General features: G+C 44.1%; 1 protein-coding gene across 1 annotated transcript in view; it reads right to left on the bottom strand.

The window, feature by feature from the left end:
- The window catches only part of LOC308293323 (ubiquilin-4-like), a 47385-nt gene extending 24865 nt beyond the window's left edge, over positions 1-22520 (bottom strand). The window contains exons 1-5 of the mRNA XM_080735784.1: positions 22297-22520; positions 17962-18113; positions 14994-15145; positions 8873-9135; positions 2550-2708 (exon numbers count right to left, since the gene is read on the bottom strand). Coding sequence (XP_080591910.1) covers positions 2550-2708; positions 8873-9135; positions 14994-15145; positions 17962-18113; positions 22297-22506 — 936 coding nt within the window. The 5' untranslated portion in view covers positions 22507-22520. The remainder of the gene's footprint in view (positions 1-2549; positions 2709-8872; positions 9136-14993; positions 15146-17961; positions 18114-22296) is intronic.
- Positions 22521-22809: the final 289 nt, after the last annotated feature.

The raw sequence follows: 22809 nt of genomic DNA, 5'->3' as shown, positions 1-22809 counted from the left end.
TTGGAAGGCAGGGTGAGCTGGGAGAGACATATTTTGTTGACTATGAAGTGGCTGATATTAACCCCCAATAAGTTAACCAGCCGGCAGGCTAAGCCTGGGAGATAAAAACTGTAATGACGCGCATTTTCGCACTATAGCACTTTCACATTGTATTATTTGCTCACTGTTAAACTTACTAATTGACATATTTATTGCATATCAATTTATTGGAAATTGTATCTTGTAATGATTGGTCACTGAAATTACCGTAAATCACCAATTAATCGCCCGGTGGCAAACTGCCGCCCCCATTTTGCGCAATAAACGCCTGTTTCAAATAAGCGCAAGGTTCATATAAGCGCCTGGGCCGTTATTTGCAATTAATATTATCCTTATTAGGTTTTATGTAAGAGCCCGGGCTATTATTTGTTTGGTTGTTTGGTATTATTTGCTATTTATTTAACTTAACTGGTCATTTATGTTGCATGGCAGTGGTGCGCTGAAAACAGCAAATCTACAAGCTCACAGCAGTGCTGTGACAGCATGTTGCAACGCACCGCACTCGCTGTGCGTTGCTACAGGTCATATGTTGCATGACGGTCACGGTGGAGTGCGCCGAAAACAGCAAATCTACAAGCTCACAGCCCTGTGGACAGACACTTCTAAGCCAAATGTAGGCTATATGGTGCACAGCCCAGTGCTGCGCTACCATGACGCGCAGGACGCACTGTGCGTCGGGGAACAGATTGTAAAGGACACCAAAAAAAGAGAGAGGAAAAAAAGAAAAGGAGTCTGCTGCTCTCTGCGCACTGACCATCATTCATTACTGTCTAAAACGTTGCTACAATGCAAAGTTTGCGTGAGTATAGGCTACTTTAAACGTTGTGATGGAGAAAGACTGGCCAATATAAAGACCAGCTGGATCAGAATGACTCATTACCTACTGTTGCTGCCTCTTGTTATCCAGTCCGCATTTTGAAGAAGTAATCCATTATTTTGAGGTGCAAGGGGAATGCAGAAAGCTTCATCATAATGCTATAAATACCATAATGGTTTAATGTCAGGATGGAGCTGTTCAGTGGTCATGTCAGCGAGTCCAGTCCAGCACCAGCTGCAGGACTTCTGCGCTAATTGGGTCGTTGACTCGTTGAACTTGACCTAGATGCGTCTTTGCTGGTATGCGGTAATAGATTATTTTGGAGAAAGATTCCCTTAGTATAAATATAGTATATATTTTTTTTTAAAAGGCTTTCATACACTCTTGATATTTTTTAAATGAGGTTTGGTCTAATAGATCGCAATGTGCTATTTTCTGGGTGTTCATAACAATTAAAATAATAATAATAATAATTATAACATTTATTATAACATTTAGATTATTATTACTATTATATAGTTTGAGAAAGAAAAATGTACCAAATAATGGCCCAGTGCTGGCCAGTGCCAAAATAAATAAAAGCCTGTTACCAATAGCCGCCTGGTCCCTTTTAAGCGCCGGGGTCCGACCCCATTTTGCGAAATAAACGCCCGGGCTACTAATTGGTGATTTACGGTAAGTAAATCATTTTAAACGTATGAGCAATTGTTTCCATGTGAGTGATTTTAGTTATGCGCGTCATTACAGTTTTTATCTCCCAGGCTTAGCCTGCCGGCTGGTTAACTTGTTGGGGGTTAATATCAGCCACTTCAATCTGTTAAACTCTTAATGCACTCCCCCCTCATTTTGTTGAATTAGATTTGTTTACTTAACTCATATAATACTTGTGGAAAGTGGAAAAAACGTATATATTTCCAACAGTTTGTGGAACAACAGTAAGTCTGTACGAGCAATATTCAGCAGACAAAGGGAGCAGATACATTAAAACTGACAATTGAACAAAATGAGGGATGAGTGCATTAACAATTTAAGAGTTTAAAAATGTCTAGTTTGTGGTTTACAGTCTGGTAAATGAAAAAAAATATCTATATCAAAAGAATTTAAATATGGACTTTATTCGTCTCAGGTACTCAATTAATCGTCACGTAAAATGTTATAATCGCGGTCAATTGGGTATGGCAGGGGTATGCAGCTGCCATACCCTGGGTCCAGGGGGGGAAATAAGTTACTTTTAAAATATAAATCCATGAATGTGTCTTTGTCTATATGTGCTGGTTATTACGTTGTTAAATTACAGTAAAATAAATATAAATGCAAAATTTAAAAAATGGTCACTTTAACAAGGTATTATAATTATATTCTCCACACTTGTATTCTCCCTCTTGACGAAATGGTATATTCCCAGGTTCCGAAAGGTCAGCTGCACAGGTGCAATGCATTATTGTTAATTGTGGCACGTTTACTAACATGCCAAGTTTAGCTGCACTTGAGCAACCGTTCCAGGCTGCCATATCCAGCCCAAGAAACAGTAGAAAAGGGGGGGGGGGGGGGGGGGGGGGGCATTGGAATGTACTTCTTAAAATTAATGTATCTTGCCTGTTGCCAAGGTATGGCAACATGACTGAAGGCGTGCATACAAGACACCAGTCATGTTGCCATACCGTAGCTTTTTCTGACGCTACTGCAGCCCTACCTGTTCTCTGGCAGCGCTGAACATGGGCTCCTGGATGTCCGTGTACATCCTGCGCAGGGCGTTGTAGCCTCCCGGGATGCTCTCCAGGTTGCTGAGGGCCCGGTCCTGGTTCCGCATCATCTCCTGCATCATGGCGGGGTTCCTGGCCAGCTCCATGGTCTGGAGGGAGGGAGGGAGGGAGGAGTGAGTGGACATTAAAGGCCTCGATATACATCGTTGTGCACTAGGGCATTTTAACGAAAAAGTCGACAAGTCGACTGAGTCGACTTCATTACACAAGTCTACTCCCACAGTCGAAAAGTCGAAGTTGAAAAAAAAAAAAACCTTTGTATTTTTTTCTATCATTATTTTTGCTCCATGCGTGTGTCTGTACAGCATTCAAACAGTAGGATTGCTTATTGTCAAGAACGGAATGATCCAATATTACAGTGCTACATTACATTTGGTATAACATGGTTCTATTGTGAAAATAGCAGATCTATTGCTAGATCAGCTATTAGCCGATCGGCTACTAGATCGGCTATTTTCACAATTTCTGCCTCTAATATTTGACAATTTGGACAATGTTTAATTTGTCATTTTGACGTTGCCCCTCAGTTTGGCCTTGTGCCTCTCAAACCAATGGCATGACCTGAGGCCACAGTGGCCTTAATACCCCAGCTGACTGTACCGCTTTAACCTCACCAGGCTTTCTGAGAGAAAGCCTGGTGTTCGTTCACAACAGGCAGTTTGGTTTCCGCCTAAAGTGCGGAAACCACTAGAAGAAGCGGCGTCGCTTTGATTTGGTTCCCTCCGTTTGTTTCCCCAATCTCTATTAAAATGCTGGAGTAGCCTAGTGTAGTCTTTCCAGTCGCTACGAGTTGAACTAAAAGATGCATATACCAAACACATTTTTCAAAAGCAAAACTACTCCGCATCAAGGACTTTATTAGGTAGGCTCTAAAAGTATGTCCTTGAGCGCAGGGGAATTATTTTGGTTAAAAACTGATTCCGGTGGATAGTTCCGGCCAAATTGTAGTCCTTTGAGTACTACAACATGACGTTTTGTGGTTTCCGCTCCAGACCGGTTACAAGCCCGAAAAGTGAAGTGATCCCAGACTAGTACCGCTTTCTCCTCTGTCTCTTTCTAGTCAATATGTACTGTAGAAAGTAGACACCGGTGTCTCTTTCTTGTCATGCAGACACCAGTGGGCTTTTTTGCTGAGGTTCTCAAATCTTAACTCCCCCGAGTGCCCATCTTTAAACTACGATCCAGTGACTTTGAATGTGGCAGGGCTGAGCATGGATCAGATTGTAAATACAATCATTTATCTATATTTCACTGCAAATAAAGCCCTTGAATTCAACAAATTATGGCTATGGCTATGAATATACCTGAACATACCTGCAATTTCCAAACTGTACTCAAAGATTACACATATTAGGCATGGAAATGAATGTTAAGAAAATAACTTATTTTTCAAAACTTTGAAAAAGAATACAAGTTTTATTATTCACTGATATTTTCTGAATATTCCATTATTGTTCATTACTCCAAATAAAAAATAAAATAAAAATATGTTTTGTCCTACATCAAACGAAATGTTTTGTACCCATTTACAAATTATAGCAGGGACAGTATCAGGAATTGAATTATTCTATTATAAAATGATTTATTTTCATTGGCACTTAAAAAAATGCATTTTTCCTATCATATTTCTTGTAGGCTGCAACTGTAATACCAATAATGAAAGTAGCTATTTTACTTAATAATTAACAACATTTGTAAAATGATATACTGCTATACTGCTAGCTATAGCAGTGACTGAGACAACAGGAAGAAAAACAGAGTGAACATGTGCGCGAGTGTGCATGCCATCCGATCCACGACTGTTACACCGATGCGGCCCTCATCAAGTCACCTTTCGTCCAATGCGGCCCTCACCCCAAAATGAGTTTGCCCCCACTGAGTTAGACACTTGATGAAATTAACTCATGAATAGCACCGCTCACTTCACACTAGGTGTGATTTTCTGTGTGTAAACGTGGCTTCGAAGAGGAGAAAAGGCAAGTCAAGACGCCCCTCCCCTTAGCCATAAATAAAACTGGGCGACAGACAGTCAGATGCGCAGTCTGCGTTAATCTGCCGGTAGGATCTGAACACGGTCACGGCTGGGTGACAGCGACCGAGCCCTGCTAATTACGACACCGTGCTGTTACACCAGTTTAGTCAGTCAGACGACCTGATGAAATGTGTCGTTTCCCAGAGTGGTACGAACGAACGCCTTCATAAAAAAAGTGACAGCCAGAGTACCTTCTAGAACAGGAATTTTCAAAGTGGGTGACGGGGCACCCTGGGGTGCCGTGACGCAAGTCCAGGGGTGCCGCGAGATCATTTGATAACATTTGGAATTCATGTGGACACTTGAAAAAATTTAGTATCATTTTAAACTTGAAGTACAAAGTTAATTTCAGTCAGTTCTAACCAAAATGGCTATTATCTTAACGTTTTCCTCGCAACATAATCAGTAAAATATCGTCACTGTCGGGCAGAAACCTCGTATCTCCAAGTTTCAAATGTGTACGTCTTTTGGTAAAGCAAAGCCCTGCTTCATCATACAAGACTGTCGCACAAAACGAGTGAAAACAGCCGATCTACTTTTCAAAGCGGGTGACGGGGCACCCTGGGGTGCCGCGACGGCAGTCCAGGGGTGCCGCGAGATCATTTGATAATATTTGGAATTCATTTGGACAAAATATTTAGTATCATTTTAAACTTGAAGTACAAAGTTATTTTCAGTCAGTTCTAACCAAAATGGCTATTATCTCAACGTTTTCCTCACAAGATAATCACTAAATATCGCCACCGTCGGGCAGAAACCTCGTATCTCCAAGTTTCAAATGTGTACGTCTTTTGGTAAAGCAAAGCCCTGCTTCATCATACAAGAATATTTGGAATTCATTTGGACACAAAATATTTAGTATCATTTTAAACTTGAAGTACAAAGTTATTTTCAATCAGTTCTAACCAAAATGGCTATTATCTTAACGTTTTCCTCGCAACATAATCAGTAAAATATCGTCACTGTCGGGCAGAAACCTCGTATCTCCAAGTTTCAAATGTGTACGTCTTTTGGTAAAGCAAAGCCCTGCTTCATCATACAAGACTGTCGCACAAAACTAGTGAAAACAGCAGCACACAACACCTCGCGATGCGAGGCGTTTTGTGCTTGTAGATCTGCTGTTTTCGCGAGGCGTTGTGTGCTTGTAGATCTGCTGTTTTCACTAGTTTAGTACATTTTATAGATGATAAATACACAAAACGGACGATTTTGGACATGCAAGGTGTCCCCCCGACAACGACGATATGCTATAAATATAAGGTGCTGGGAGTGAAAATTATAATGTAGGGGTGCCTCGGATTGTGCCCTGAGTTCTAGAACCCCTGTTCTAGAACCAATGGTTCTCAACCTTTTCAGGCCGCGACCCCCCAAAATAATCATATTTTAACTGGGGATCCCCCCCACCTTGACGAGCACTAAGACTTGAGGCATTACATTTTGTACGACACGGTTCTATTGTGAAACTAGATGATCTACAACGCGAGGCGTTGTGAAAATGTAGATTTAACAATTTCTGCCTCTAATCTATCTATAAATGCAACAAATCTGTCTGCGTGTCTGTGTGTATGTAATCTGCGTATCTCGAGAACCGTTAGTCACACCGGCTTCAGACGCGCGGTTTTCCCGAACCGGCGCAAAACGTTCGGAATCTCCTTATGCGGCGCTGATTGTTGACATCAGGCTGTTCCGGAGGAAATCGGCGCAAGCGCTGACTCATTGTGACATCACTTCATAAAAGGCTCTGACATCACGTACGCCACACGAGTCAACAAAAAATCTCTGTGAATGGGTATGTATGTATGTAATCCGCGTATCTCGAGAACCGTTCTTCCTACCGGCACGGGCGTTCTCCATATATGGGCATAAAATGAATGCCTGATGTCTGACATCAGAGTTTTCCGCAACCGGTACTGTGTGTGTGCAGAGATCTCCATATATGGGCATAAGGGGACAAAGGCAAACAGGTATATTGGGGTTTGCATTAAAGGGTGGGGCATTCATGGGGTTTGCATTAAAGGGTGGGGCATTCATTCCTTATTTCAAATTCGGCACGCGCGTCCCCCACCGCAGTGCAGTGCTCGGCCTCGACCCGATACACGATTTTCTGGAACCAGCACGAAAGGTTCGGATTCTGATGTCTGACATCAGGATTTTCCGGAACTGGCACTGTGTCTGCATAGATCTCCATATATGGGCATAAAATGGATGCAGACAGACAGATACAGATATCTCCATATATGGCATAAATGGACACAGGCAAACAGATGGTCAAAGATCTCCATATATGGGCAAAAGTGGACGCAGACAGACAGATACAGATATCTCCATATATGGGCATAAATGGACACAGGCAAACAGATGGTCAAAGATCTCCATATATGGGCAAAAGTGGACGCAGACAGACAGATACAGATATCTCCATATATGGGCATAAATGGACACAGGCAAACAGATGGTCAAAACGGGTCCTATGACAACAGGTATAAATGGGGTTTGCATTAAAGGGGGAACCGGCACTGTGTCTATAACACAGTCGGAGCCACAGACAGATACTCCATATATGGGCATAAATGGACACAGGCAAGCAGATGGTCAAAACGGGTCCTATGACAACAGGTATAATGGGGTTTGCATTAAAGGGGGAACCGGCACTGTGTCTGCAACACAGTCGGAGGCACAAGAAGCGTTTCCATAAACTTATTCGAATTAGGGAAGCGAATTATCAGAAATGCGCTTTAAGACAAAGCGAATTTAGCCCGTTTCCATTAAACTGGTGAAATGCGATTCTTGGGAGATCCTGCCTGGGTCCGTCTGACCGACCTGCTGTAAACACTTCCCGCGGGCTTGCACACAGTGCAGTGGGCTGAATTTTTCAGACCGAGAAACGTGAGGGCACTGCTGTGACTCGCTGCACACGCATCCCCGACCCAGAGCTGGTCGCGACGCACCGCCGCGGAGAAAGTGCGGCCGGCGGGAGCACAGAGCAAGCGACCGCGGCGCCCCCCCCCCCCCCCCCCCGAGCCGAGGGCAGCCGGCCCGCCGCCCGGTTGAGTCCTCCGGGCAGACTGCATCCTGCAGCGTCGCAGATGCGAGCTGATGTGAGCTTGTACAGACACTTTTGGCCTGCGCAACACGGTGTGATGACGAAGGGTCACTCCGTGTGTAACAACCGGTTTGTTTTGTAGGCAAACGCTATGCAATGGACGTTGATTAAGCGGCGGGGGAAAGTGTTATAGGAGGACGATATGGACCAGAACGTCATATATTATTCGCATTTATTGTCTGACCCGTTTCCATTCACTTACGCGCATTTAGTTTATTCGATTAAGCCTCAAAATCCTCCTCCTCCAAGCGGATAATCTTTTTTGCGGATAATGAAAGTTTATTCGCATTTTGAAGTGTTTCCATAAAAAACATTTTGCGAATAAGCCGTTAATGCGCAAAAAGTAGCTTTATGGAAACGCCACTACAGACAGATACAGAGATCTCCATAATGGGCATAAAGGGACACAGACAAACAGTTGGGCCTGATTATCGTGTAATGTATGGCCGGCTTTAGTGTCAACCCCTGTAATGACATTTTTCATATTGTCCAGTCCCGACAAAACATGCCACGCTCTCCCCCCCCCTCCCCTGTCTCATGAGCTCGGGGTTGTTGAGCATGTGGCCTCGTATCTCCAAGATTCAAATGGGCGCGTCTTTTGGTAAAGCACAGCCCCGCTTCATCATACAAGACTGTCGCACAAAACTAGTGAAAACAGCCGATCTACAAGCACACAACGTTGTGTGCTGGTAGATCTGCCGTTTTCACTAGTTTAGTAAATGTTATAGATGATAAATACAAAACGAACGGTTTTGGACATGCAAGGTGTTTGGACATACCACCCATACACCCCCCCCCCCCCCCCCCCCCCCCCCCCTCACCTGTCTCATGAGCTCGGGGTTGTTGAGCATGTGGCCTCGTATCTCCAAGTATCAAATGGGCACGTCTTTTGGTAAAGCAAAGCCCCGCTTCATCATACAAGACTGTCGCACAAAACTAGTGAAAACAGCCGATCTACAAGCACACAACGCCTCGCGATGCGAGGCGTTGTGTGCTGGTAGATCTGCCGTTTTCACTAGTTTAGTAAATGTTATAGATGATAAATACAAAACGAACGGTTTTGGACATGCAAGGTGTTTGGACATACCACGCCCCCCCCCCCCCCCCCCCTTCCTCACCTGTCTCATGAGCTCGGGGTTGTTGAGCATGTGGGAGATCTCGGGGTTGCGCTCCATCAGCGTCTGCATCTGGGGGTTGGCCACGATCATCTGCCGCATCAGGTCCGGGTTGGACATCATGTTCTGCACCAGCGGGTTCTCCATGATCTGCGACAGCATCTCCGGGTTGGACATGAGCTGCCGCTGCATCTGCTGCTGCAGCTCCATGAAGTTGGCCGAGCCCATGCCCAGCCCCGCCAGGTTGGACAGGTCCCCGAACCCGGCTGCCCACGGGGGGAAAAGAGAGAGCAACATGGAGAAAAGAAAAAGAAATCTCACAAATGAAACGTTTTAACTAGGCGTGTAACGATACATTGTAACCCATTCAGAACGGGTACACATTATTGAGTATTATTATTTTAACTATTGAAAAATCGCAGATATACAAGCTCACAGCGCGACACCGAGTGCCACGCTGCGAGCTTGTAGATCTGCCATTTTTGAAAAATCGTGAAAATTAGAATTTTGACCCATTCTATAAGTGTCTTTTGAATCCTTCTAAGATTTTTTTTAAAAATGTATGTTTCTATGTCAGCAATCTGGCTGGCCATTGTCAAAGAAAAGGTCCTTTTCACTTAACTGGAGCTCAGTTAGTCTGTTCTTGAGAGACTACTATGTCAGCGGTTCTCAAACCTTTTCATTTGAAGGACTAGGGGGACCTAGGAGGTCCTCAGAGTTACTACAGGGGGTCCTCCAAATCTTTGTGTGATAGAAATTGTTTTTCTCCCTTTTGACATTAACCACTTGAAACCTAGCGTCCATATTCTGACAACGTTAACCAACAAAAGCAGATCTACAAGCGCAGAGAGGTTTTAGATCAGCTATTTTCGGCAAAGAGTTTTCGTGTAGAGAGGAAAAAGAGCAGACTAAGTGGTTAATTATCTGAAAACACAAATTGACATGAATCCAAAAAACACTGATGATTGTGCTGTCAAACAAAGAAACTATAAGGAAGCTATGGGTTGTGGGGGTCCCTGCTTCATATCTTCCTCGACTAAGGGGTCCTTGGCATGAAAACATTGAAGACCCCTGTTTTAAATGATGATGCTGCTGTTGCCGTTCCACACAGAAGAAAAAACCTTTACATTTAGAATGACGTTTCTGAGACCATTCATGTTTATGGAAGTTGCTTCTAAACATGTTATCTATTGCTATAGTTTGATCACTTCATATACTCTCCCGCTTTTATCTTATGTTATTACCCGGCTTGTTTGGATGCTTGATTCTGATTGGTCGAGCGCTGAAATCAGCGGTGAATTATAGGCGCATAATGACCGCTCCGCTCTATAATTCACCGCTGCCTAATCAAAGGCTCAGAGCAGCTGCTGTATTCAGGCTGCACGGCGTGGATTTAGTGCCGTATCCAACATGCCTTCCATGTAAACAAACACACCGCGTCATTTACAACCAAACGTTGCTCTGAAGAATGTTTTAAAAAACATATGAGGCGAGAAATAGACGATGCAGTATCAGAAAATGGATTCTATTTGATCAGCACTTCCTTGTTTTCCAAGGCGACCGTGTTGCGCTCGGGGGGACGCACTTTCAGCCGTCTGTAAACAAGGAAATACTTTGTTTTGGTTTTAGTTTTGAGTCAAATTATTAATTTTAATCCTGGTCTCTATAAAGCCTCCCCCTGGCCAGCCGGGGCGCCTGATGGAGGGGAATGGAACTGGTTGGAATAACGTGTTCCTTCCACGCGCTACGTCCAACCGGGGAAGCTCCCCCTGTCAGGTGATAAGAAGCGGCCTGCTCACTCCTCATGCATTGAAGGAAGCATGAGCTCAGTTCAGGGCCCTCCCCAGGTTGGCAGAGGGAGAGTAGAGCCCAGGATCACAGCTTAGGCAATTGGCAGCGGGTGAAAAAATGGGTTACAAAAATCGTGGGATAAAAAAAAAAAAGTATTAATTTTATTTATTAGCCGGGTAATAAGTGCTATAGCGTCTTGCTGCGCGGTCATCATGGCTTATATGGACACGACGGGCTGATAATAACCGAAAATAGACAATCTACAAGCTTGTAGATCTGCTAATGTCGCTGTGCAACATGCTCCCGTGGAAAACATGCAGGATTGTATGGAATCCAAACGACTGAAATCAAGGTTTCTCACACATTTTTAACAATTAATTTTCAAAACCTTTCCCCCATTTCCAGGCCTATTCGGTATATAATTCACAAGCCCACACGGTGCAATACACCTGTGTGCCATCAATGCCCCAAGACAGACTCGAGCGAAGGCGTCACATGACAAAAATAACAGATCTACAAGCCAACAACGTATCACCATGCAACTTGTTGTTAGCTTGTACATCTATCATTTTTTGTTACGTCATGTACACATTAGGCCAGTGTTTCTCGACCACTTGTGCCTGGGGACCTTTGGTGTGCCCCTGAGAAGGGTCAAGTGTGCCCCTGAGAAGGGTCAAGTGTGCCCCTTGAAACTGCTTGAAAGCCAGTATTGCATTTATCATTTTAAAAATGATTAGTGAGAACAGCCGATCTACAAGCACAGAACGCTCGCGGTGCGAGGCGTTGTGTGCTTGTAGATCTGCTGTTTTCACTACTGTTTTCACTACTGTTGTGCGAAGCAGGGCTTTACTTTGCGAAGAAAAGTACAAATTTGAAACTTGGAGATACAAGGTTTCTTAAATTATGTTGGTGTGCCCATGGATTCTTGGGACATGAAAAGTGTGCCCATTCAGAAAAAAAGGTTGAGAAACACTGCTGTACTCAGGGTATCTGCACATTTCCCAAGTACAAATTCAATACTTTTTAAGGCTTTTTAATACCTCTAAAATGACAAATTCAATACCATTACCGCGGCAAAGGAATTGACAAATGTAAGGCCACATTCATAAATCAGAGACAAAGCAGTGTGTCAGTAAAAAGCTACCGCATATACAGTAGGAATAATCAAATGCACATGCAAACCTGGCCAACCAATATTCTTATTCTGGTCTCTTCAACAATTATGTGGGCAAATATTGACCTTCACTGTAGCTTTGACCTTTTAAATCCAAAAGAAAAACATCTCTCTCAATTAATTTTAGTAACAGCAATCTTAACAATTAACAATCTATACGCTGTATTTCATTTCTACCAGAGAGATCAGCGAGGATGGAGAGAGGGGGAGAGGCCTGTCACAATTATTACATGGACACGATTTCCTTCATGACATGTGTCGTAGCTCAACTGCCTTATCAATTTCACCATCTATGGCTAAGATCTCCTCTCTTGTCCTTTGCCCAGCGTTTTTTTTTTTCTTCATTAAGTGTTTATTAGATTATTATTAGCAGATATAACTGATGTCAATATGATCTCATTGGATTTAAAAAAATAATAATGTTGTCCTTCTGAAAAATACATGTAACAGGATATCTGCAGGTCTAGGCAAGACAGATTTAAGACCAATTTATCATTAACAAAAAGGCACAATATCTCAGATAGATTTAGGGGAAATGTTGTACCCATGTTTAACAAGTCCCACTATAAATCCTTTTCTATTGTTGGTAGTTGTTAGCTAATTTGGCAAAGATTTGTGTTAAAATGTACATTTTAGGCTATTAATAAACTATTTCATAAACTTAGGCATTAGAATTTCCAAATGTTTGTCAAGCTGACAGAAGGCAATGTGTGTACTGTCCCTTTAAAAGCCTATAGAGTGTTGCCATGTCTGCTTATTACAAGCTACTTTGGGCTTGTTCTTTTTAAATCTGAAGTTGCTTTAAGATATTGGAGGTCCTTTACAAGAAAATGCTTGAGAACCACTACTCTTGACAATATTCGACAATAAATTTTGACTGAACTGCCTCAGTTGCCTAATTTGGACTTATTATTTTCATAGACCTGGTTGCTTGTTTCTCTCTCAGAAAAAGAACATGGCAACGCAGGGTAGATACATCGTTGTTTTGTTTGGAAGTTAGCATGAACGCTAGCTGGCTGCACCACCATGGGCTGCACAGTGCACACATGTCACTATTAAAGCATATCTAGCGCAATTTTCTGTCCAACAACCTGTGCATGTTTTTGGAGGTGCTTTGATAATAAGTTGGTCGTGTTAGCTCCTTTTGTTGGCACAGCAAACAGTTTGGTGGCTGTCCTGTCTGTGTTCATTGGACTCCATAGTACGTCCAAACAGCACTGCGTTTTGTTTACAATCGAAACGGGTTGCGACGGTTCCACACATGCCATCCTGGCGACTGGCGAGTCTTTAGCTTACATAAATAACGACGACAATAACGCAACAACGAGCACCGAGTAGAGACGAGGGATTCTCTCTGTGTGAGACTGCTGCGTGCGCCGAGCGTGCGAGCACACACACACACACACACACACACACACACACACACACACACACACACACACACACACACACACACACCAGTGTGTGTCGCCACACGCTCTGTGCTGTGCTGTGTGTGCAGACAGCGCGTCTCAACCAGCGGCAGCGAGAGATGGATTACGTCAGACGGCAACCAGGAATAAAAAACTACAGAGTGAAATGCAACTAATAGTAACACTCAGTAGGCTGGGTGCCTGCGTGGTTTGGTGGTGTAGTGTATAGTTGTGCTCGAAATTATTCAACCCCCTCTGACAAATGTGTTCATTAGTGTAGCCACTGTTCCTTTGACTTAGAACGTGTGAACTATGCTAAAATTTTACTTTTTGGAACATTCAGTGTCTTTGCAATTGTTTTATATCCTTTTTTGTAAAAAGCAGTAATCTCTTCCCTGAACTTTTCTGACCATTCCTTGTACATGTTTCTGCTCTTGAATAATTTTGAGCACAACCGCAACTCACTAGACCATCCAGAAAGATGCGATTATGCGATCGCATAATTTCCCACATAATCAGCCAATTGCCGCAGATTATGTGGTGGTCACACGTTTTCAAAAAGGCAGCATAATCGCATATTTCCGCCCGCATATTTCGGAACTAACCGCATATTTCACCGCATAAAGAAATCACATAAACCACTGCATATTTCGCATCTTTTCACATTCGGTATATTTTGCATGTCACATATTTCGCCAACTTTCCGCTATTTCCCCGCATAGAATAACATAAAACCATTCATATTTCAGAGCAAGGTCAAGGATTTTGCCCATATAATCAAGGATTTTGCCCATATAATCAAGGATTTTAGTCTGCATGATCAATGATTTTCGCCTCAGCAGGTTGGGTGGTGTAGAGCAGGGGTTCCCAATCTTTTTTGGAGCTGTGTGGAGCTCCCTATACGTGGCCGTGTGTGTGGGTCTGTCTGTCTGTCTGTCTGTTTGTCTGTTTGTCTGTCTGTCTCCGGGTATGTAGCCTGCAGTAACCTTTTCTGGCCAGTGGCCACACATGTTAAGGGAGGGGCGCTGTTGCACACACACACACACACACACACACACACACACACACACACACACACACACACACACACACACACACACACACACACACACACACACACACACACACACACACACACACACACACACACACACACACACACACAGCTCCACTTCGAACAGAGGTTCGATTTTTTGTCTCAGGGCACCCCATAAATATTTGTTTTAATCCGAGGCACCCCTACATTATAATTTTCACTCCCAGCACCTTATAGCATATCGTCGTTGTCGGGTGGAAACCGTGTATGTCCAAAACCATTTGTTTTGTATTTATCATCTACAAAATGTACTAAACTAGTGAAAACAGCCGATCTACAAGCACGTGCTTGTAGATCGGCTGTTTTCACTAGTTTTGTGCGACAGTCTTGTATGATGAAGCAGGGCTTTGCTTTACCAAAAGACGTACACATTTGAAACTTGGAGATACGCGGTTTCTGCCCGACAGTGACGATATTTTTGTGATTACGTTGCGAGGAAAACGTTGAGATAACAGCCATTTTGGTTAAAACTGACTGAACATAACTTTGTACGTCAAGTTTAAAATGATACTAAGTATTTTTAGTGTCCAAATAAATTCCAAATATTATCAAATGATCTCGCGGCACCCCTGGACTGCCGTCACGGCACCCCAGGGTGCCCTGTCACCCACATGGTGTAGTGTGTGGTGTAGTCCAGTGTATATGACTCACTCAGCAGGTTGGGTGTCTGTGTGGGTGGAGGGGCTCCGGGGCCGCTGGAGGCGGAGGTGGTGGAGGGGTTGGCGGCGGGACTGGGACTGGGGGCGCCGCCTGCCTGGGTGGAGGAGGAGTTGGAGGACGAGGAGCTAGCGCCATCTGGTGCCCTGGAGGAGGAATGACCGCCAGCGTTAGATCAAGCTCGTAATAGTTGCAAGCTTGTACTGCAGATCTGCTACTTTCTGTGCAAGACGCGCGCTATATATGTGCTGTGCGTTGCATGAACTGAAGTGGCGGAAGTGCTGCGTTTAACACAACGGCTGCCCCGGTAGCCAAACTCGTCCACAGACGAGTTAAGGGTTAACTTAGTAACCAGGCAACAGACGCTTGCTACGGGTGCTGGTGAAAGAAAAAACTGCATACGTCATGACGCAAGCAACGCAGCAAGAAGCAACGGAGAGCGGCCATTATCCATCGACACCTATTCTATGCTGAAACATAAAAACGGCTGTATCTCTGAATAAGGTGCAACTAACACAGAGGAGGCCGAGATCCGCTTGTTTTCACGGCGACACTATGCCGTGATGGTCGGCCCCGGTTAGGATTTTAGTTTTTGTAAACAAACAGATCTCCTTCCTGGATCGTCAGTGTACACACATGTGCACACACGCACGTAGCTTCAGGGGCTCTTCAAAAGAAAGCGTAAGTGAATGGCGGTAGCCGTTGTGTTAAGGAAAGGTGTGGGTCTGTTTACAATCCCCCAGCGGAACAAACTAAAACTGATTGTAGCTCTTAAAGGACCACTTCACCTCTGGGACAACCAGATCTTATTTTATTGTTGTTTGGGACACGATCAACACAATCCTGAGTTATTTTTTGGGTTCAATCTGTTTTTTTTTTTAGATATTTTAGTATTTCAGCATGCTACAACTGGTCATATGATGCATTTTGCATCGTATGACGCATTCGATGATGCAATATTATGACCAGTTGTAGCATGCTGAAATACTAACATATCTAAAGACACAGATTTAACAAAAAATAACTCAGGATTGTGTTGATCTTGTCCCAAACAAGACAACTTCCGGGAAAATTCACCCGGCTGAAGCCCCGCCATCCTATGCACTCTCTGCCGCAACCGCAGTTTTCCCCGTGAACCTGAGCGCAACGGTGGGGGCGCGGGAGTGTGGGGAACACACACCACTGACTATTGCAGATGATGGAGAGGGTATATAGGCCTATGTATTGAGAGGCACTCTTGCCGATTCCGGAAGAGACTCGTCACCAATTGCATGATACAGTCTGTAAAAGTTATTTGGGGCCATGATGATAACCTCTTCTTCCCACTACTAGAAATGTATGTTGTCTGTGTTATTGTTTACAACCACAATTATTCACGTGTGGCAAGTTTGCGGTTCCACTAGTTTTACTTGTAGGCTAATGTAGGCTTAGAAGCCTTTTCAGAAGTTAATTTAATGTTTTCCATTTAATGATTTCCTTTATCCTCATCTATCTTGCGCTAATGCACACAACTGTTTTCGCCATAAAGCCTAGTAGGCTTTTCAGAAGTTAATTTAATGTTTTCCATTTAATAATTTCCTTTATCGTCATCTTGCGCTAATGCAACTGTTTTCGCCAGATTTTAAGGTCTTATTTTAGTTGTTTCTCATAAGCTCGCGACCCTCCTTGCCCATCGGCCCCCACCGTTGTGCTCAGGTTCACCGGGAAAACCGCGGTCGCCTCTCTGCCTCATATCGCGCCCAGGCTTTTCTCTTCGCAGACGAGTAAGCCTGGCTACGCGAGGTTAGTACAACACAGGCTTTACAGGAGGTAAAGCCTGACGATTTGATAAATACCCAATTATCTTGTACTTACAAACACTTTAATTTAGATAATATTGCTACACAATGTTGATAATAAGCCACGCCATCTTAGTGCATGCAAGTTTTACGCTTACGCCTCACAAATGGAACATTTGCACAGTCCAATATACAGCTTCTAGTTGGCATCTGTCAAAAACAGAGAGTTCGATTTGCCGAACTCGACGAGACCCATTGATGCCACTCAGAAGTAGGGCTGTCACAATTATTACCAGGGTTCCCACACATTTTTACCAATTAATTTCCAAAACCTTTCCAAAACTTTTCCAGAACATTTAACCCAATTTCCAGGACTATATAACAATAATTCAGCTCAATAACAGGTCGCTTACTCCTATGCGCAATGCCCAAAGACAGGTAGTGTATGCCAGTGGTTCTCAACCTTTTCAGCCATGACCCCCGAAATAATCATGTTTTAACTGGGGACCCCGGCACCCTGACAAGCACTAAGAGTTGAGGAACTTTGTATAACATGGTTCTATTGTGAAAATAGCCGATCTACATGCTCACAACGCCTCGCAACTTTTCACAATTTCTGCCTCTATACATTTGACAATTTGGCCCATATTTAATTTGTCATTTCAGAGGTATTAACACAATCAATAACCAAAGACAATGCATAGCTATTTTTTCCAGGACCTTCCAGGACCCTTGATAAATTCCAAAACCTTTCCAGTACTGGAGAAATATTTTTCTAATTTCAAAATATTTTCAGGAATTTCATGACCGTGGGAACCCTGTATTACATAATCGTCTAATCGTAATTGTTTGACATAACATTCAAACATTAAAAAAAGAAGGTGGAAATGGCCGATCTACAAATGATGCGACACGGTGTGAGCTTGTAGATCGGCTATTTCCACTATCAACGTTCTTTTTAAAGTGTAAAGTTGTCAAATATGTCCTTAATTTCTTTGTATATTTAGGTTATGTGTCATATCTGCCATGTGCAACTTCAAAGCCTACAAGCCAAATAGAAATGTAATTGTCAATGACAAAAAAACTACTAAATCGTTACTCGCAATTATTTGAATGACAATTAATCGTCATGTAAAATGTCATAATCGTGACAGCCCTACTCAGAAGATGTGTGCCTTACTTACTTGTGTGCCGTCTTTATGACGAGGTGAACGGTCAAGCCATCCTTGATGCCGTGCTGGTTGAGGCTGTCGCCGTCCTTTAGGATCTTCCCCGCGAAGATCAGAACCAGCTGGTCCTGCTTGGCTTTGAACCGCTGTGAGATCTCCTCCTTAAACTGTGAGAGAGAGAGAGAGAGAGAGAGAGACAAAACGGGATGAGTGTACGAGCCTAAGGCAGTGTTTCTCAACCACTGTGCCTGGGGACCTTTGGTGTGCCCCTGAGAAGGGTCAAGTGTGCCCCTTGAAACTGCTCGAAAGCCAGTATTGTATTTATCATTTTAAAAATGATTTAAACTAGTGAAAACAGCCGATCTACAAGCACACAACGCCTCGCGATGCGAGGCGTTGTGTGCTTGTAGATCAGCCGTTTTCACTACTGTTGTGCGACGGCCTTGTATGATGAGGCAGGGCTTTACTTTGCGAAGAAACGTACACATTTGAAACTTGGAGATACAAGGTTTCTTCCCGACAGTGACGATATTTACACCCCGTATTATGTTGGTGTGCCCATCATGGATTCTTGGGACATGAAAAGTGTGCCCATGCAGAAAAAAAAGGTTGAGAAACACTGGCCTAAGGGACAAGAAGGCTAGATGGCAAGATGAGGGTGAGAGAGTGTGTCAGAGAAAGAGGGGGAGAGACGAGTGTGTGAGAGAGAAAGAGAAGGAGAGAGTGTGAGAGAGAAAGAGGGAGAGAGTGCGTGAGCGAGAAAGATGAGAGAAGACACAAGACAGATGGAAATGAGGACAGATGTCCTCAGCACCCTGGCTGGGTAATCTGGTTTTGTTCTGTTGTAACCCTCTGGTTTCAAATATCTCATGTCTAAGAAACTCCCCCTGACTTATCCTATTAGCACTGGTCTATTGCCACCACAATAATTGCCCAACAGCCAAAGCTTGACTCGTGAAAAGACTAACAGACCCCTTTCCCCACGCCACCCTGGACCACCTTTCAAATGTAATTTGAAAATGGAAAAGCCTGCGACCAATTCTTTCAAGGCCAGATATTTTATGTTCATCTATTCTGAATACAACAGTATGAGAGTGGTCAATGGTCATGCAAGTAAATAAACCATCTATGGAACAGATTATTCTGTAATTATATAAAAAAAAAGGTGATTGCAAAACAAACATGTAACAAAAGTTGTCTGTGTGTAGTGTACAAAGTATCCCTAACCTCAGTGGGGGTATTTCTGAATGGCAGGGTTCCAACACATCTTTACCAATTAATTTCCAAAACTTTTCCAGAATACTTAACCCGATTTCCAGGACTACATAACAATAATTCAGCTCAATAACGAGTCGCTTACTCCTATGCGCAAATAATCATATTTCAACTGGGGACCCCGGCACCCTGACGAGCATTAAGAGTAGAGGAATTTTGTATAACACAGTTTTATTGTGAAAATAGCCGATCTACATGCCCACAACGAGGCGTTGTGGGCATGTAGATCGGCTATTTTCATTCCAGGACCTTCCAGGACCCTTGATCAATTCCAAAACTTTTCCATTACTGGAAAAAAAAAAATCTAATTTCAAAATATTTCCAGGAATTTCATGACCGTGGGAACCCTGGAATGGGGATGTTTGAAGTGGGGGTGTTTCTGAATGGAGGTCTGCCCCCATAACAATCTGTCCACTATGACCCAGTAAACAGTATCGTTGTGAAATTACTACACAAACAAGGCCATGAAACGTATTATGCATATAGACCTTTTTCCAGAGCGCTGCCGTGTAGCTGTGCACGTGTGTCGGCGTACAGCCACACACACACACACACACAGGTTGCTTGACACCGCAGTTTTGGTTGCTGCTCTGAGAAATCGGTCTATAGGCACTATTAGGCAGGCCTGGAATTGGGGCCATATGGCTCAACTATGTAAATGGTAAATGGTGCATTTATATAGAGCCTTATCAAAAGCGCTTTACAATGATGCATTACACTCATGATTCAATCACACATTCATACACCGATGGCAGAGGAAACCATGCAAGGCAGCAACCTGCTCACCGGGAGCAACTAGGGGTTCAGTGTCTTGCTCAAGGACACTTCAACAGCAACCCTGGGGGAGCCGGGGATCGAACTGGGAACCTTCTAGTTCCCAAGTGGCCACTCTACCCCTAAGCCACCGCCGCCCATATGTACACCTCTAGTGTAGACCGGCCTCATTAACACAAGCTGGGGTGCTAGAAGGTCTCTCCACTTCAGCCACAAGAATACATTTACAAGATTCAAACACCCCAATGTAAAGACAACTTAGAAAACTGTATATGTATGCCATAACGGTTACACAGTTGGAATATATATATATAATCTTGACCAGTGATTCTCAAAGTGGGATCAGTGGACCCTGTGGTTAAAAAAAAAGAAGGGGGGTTCCAATTCTGGTCCCTTATACAGGTCTGTTAACTCTGAGAATGAGAATGTATGGCCCTGTTATGTGTCCCTTTATTATATGGGTCTTTGAAATGGTCTTTGAGAACGGGGGACTGTCCAAAAGTCCTATATCTCATTAGTCCTATATCTCATCTCAGTCCGAATTTAGTTAGGGTTAGGTTTTAGGGTTAGGTTTAGGCATAGTTTTACTGAGGTTAGGGTTTGAGTTAGGTTTAGGCATAGTTTTACTGAGGTTAGGGTTAGGTTTAGGCATTGTATTTTTCACCAGGTTAACATCACCAGATTCTGACTAATGGGATGTAGGAACAATGAGATTTCGGTAATTTTCGGACCAAATAATGCCATGGCACCTGAGAACCACCGCTCTTGATTTTTAGAAAGATATTACATTTTAAAGTGGTTTGGAATCACTGCTAGAGCTGTAAACATCTTCATATTCCGTGGGCTGATAATTGTAAACTTAGGGTTAGGGGTTCTTACCGAAAAGGTTTGAGAACCACTGCACTAGAGTGTAGCCAAAACCAACTGTGACTGATACTACATTCAGAAGCGTTTGGAGACAACAACCTGTGAGAGCACAGTATTGGTCAGAGCACACAGGGTCAGGGGGCTATCAGCCTAGCATGGCAGAATGTTCTAGACTGCGAAAGCGAAAACTAAGCTTGTTGTTGTGGCTCTGTTATTCTTTAGGCTGAGCCTAAAGATAAAAAATACGGTCTCGGGGTTTAATATTGGACAACCAGGCAGCCTATATTGCTCATATGGAAGCAACAAACGCAAACTCATCAGCTGACACACTTGTTTGGCTAACAGTTAGGCGTGAACCCTAGCTAGCAGCCGGTTAGCCTAGCATCCCCCCTCTCCACTCTACCCGGCCGTTGTTTATAGTATTTACATTTACATACTATCTGCAATTATACAAACATGTTATGCATGTCCATTTCAACAGCCGGCCAAGCAGAGTTACAAAAACACGGCTAACTAACTAGCGCCGTGGTGGCTAAGCATGCTAGAGCAGTCAGAACTTGGAAAGAAACACGGCTAACTAACTAGCTCCTTGTGGCCAACATGCTATGGGGGGGTCGTTTCGCTTTCGCAGGTTACACATCCGGTCTATAAGGGGCGGATACGGAAACACTCTAAAGTGCGCTTCGCATGTACATGTGTGCGTACGAACCACCGGATACAGTTATAGTAGGGCGGGGCCTCTGGACCGGATCTGAACACCGAGCGGTACATGGAAACCAGGCTTCCCACACACGCACGCAGTCAATTCTATTTTATTTTTCAACTGAGCTTTACTGGCATGAGCAAACGTACGTTTACATGGCCAAAACGAGCGTCAATATATAATACAAAAAAACTGTTGAAAACGGGTAACGTGTATACAGTTGGAGGGAGGGGGGCAACATTGTGTAAACATAGCTATGTCACAGCGAAAAGACCCGGTTAGCAGCCCCAGCTATCTCCGTGGCGGCTAGGCTAACATGCTAACGTGAGCCCCATCCCCATCCATCCACCCATGCATCCAGTGCCGGTCACAAACGCGACACCCTATGCTAGGGGACTGCCCATAAGTCCGAAGGTTCGCTAGTCCGAATTTGGATAGGGTTAAGCGTAGTATTCTTAACAGATTCAGACTAATGAACCTTCGGACTAATGGACTTTGGGACCAATGCCATGGCACCCTGTGCTAACGTTAGCATCGGGGGGGTTTGGCCGGCACCGGCACGGCGGCTGGGGACATGCCGCTGAACAGCAGCTGAACATGGGCAGGGAGCGTGAGGACTGAGGGTGGGTGTATGACGCTAGTAAGCAGCGGAGATCCGTGTGTGAGAGTGAGTGTGTGTTGAGGGAGGGAGGGAGAGACAGACATACACACACACCGACACCCAGACCCACCTGAGTGACAGACGCATCCTCCGAGATGGCGATCTCCTCCTTGTCTTTGGGCGTCTTCACCGTCACCTTGATGATGGTTCCTCCCTGCTCCGGCGACTCCTCCGCCGCCGCTGCGGGGTTAGGTCTGGCGGCGGCGGCGTCTTCTGTCTCATCGTCGTCGTTGTTGTTGTTGTTGTTGTTAGCGGGATCCGCGGCGCCGTTGTCAGCCATCTTTACTCCTCCGATGGATGGATGGAACACAGGGAGGGAGGGGGGAGGAGGGGGGTTGTTGGCGTCAACTTCCGGTTCGCACGAGGTCACGGTTTCTTTCCAGAAGGAGGAGAATAAAATAAAAACGGCTGTCAAGCACCAATCTGAGTTCCTAGAGGTTCTTTAGTCAAGCACTGACTGAACATCTGATATTTTTGAGGGGTGCTACGGGAATGACATAAGCTCCAACATCTGGCTTTGTCCGGGGAGGGCCCCCAATTAACATGTCAGTGGCCTACATCAGGCCTACATCTTGTTACAAAT

This window comes from Nannobrachium achirus (assembly GCF_963921795.1).
Source record: "Nannobrachium achirus genome assembly, chromosome: 10".
In the NCBI taxonomy this organism is placed as follows: Eukaryota; Metazoa; Chordata; class Actinopteri; order Myctophiformes; family Myctophidae; genus Nannobrachium; species Nannobrachium achirus.
The sequence above is the reverse complement of the archived record's forward strand: the minus strand, read 5'-3'. Positions and strand labels throughout refer to the sequence as shown.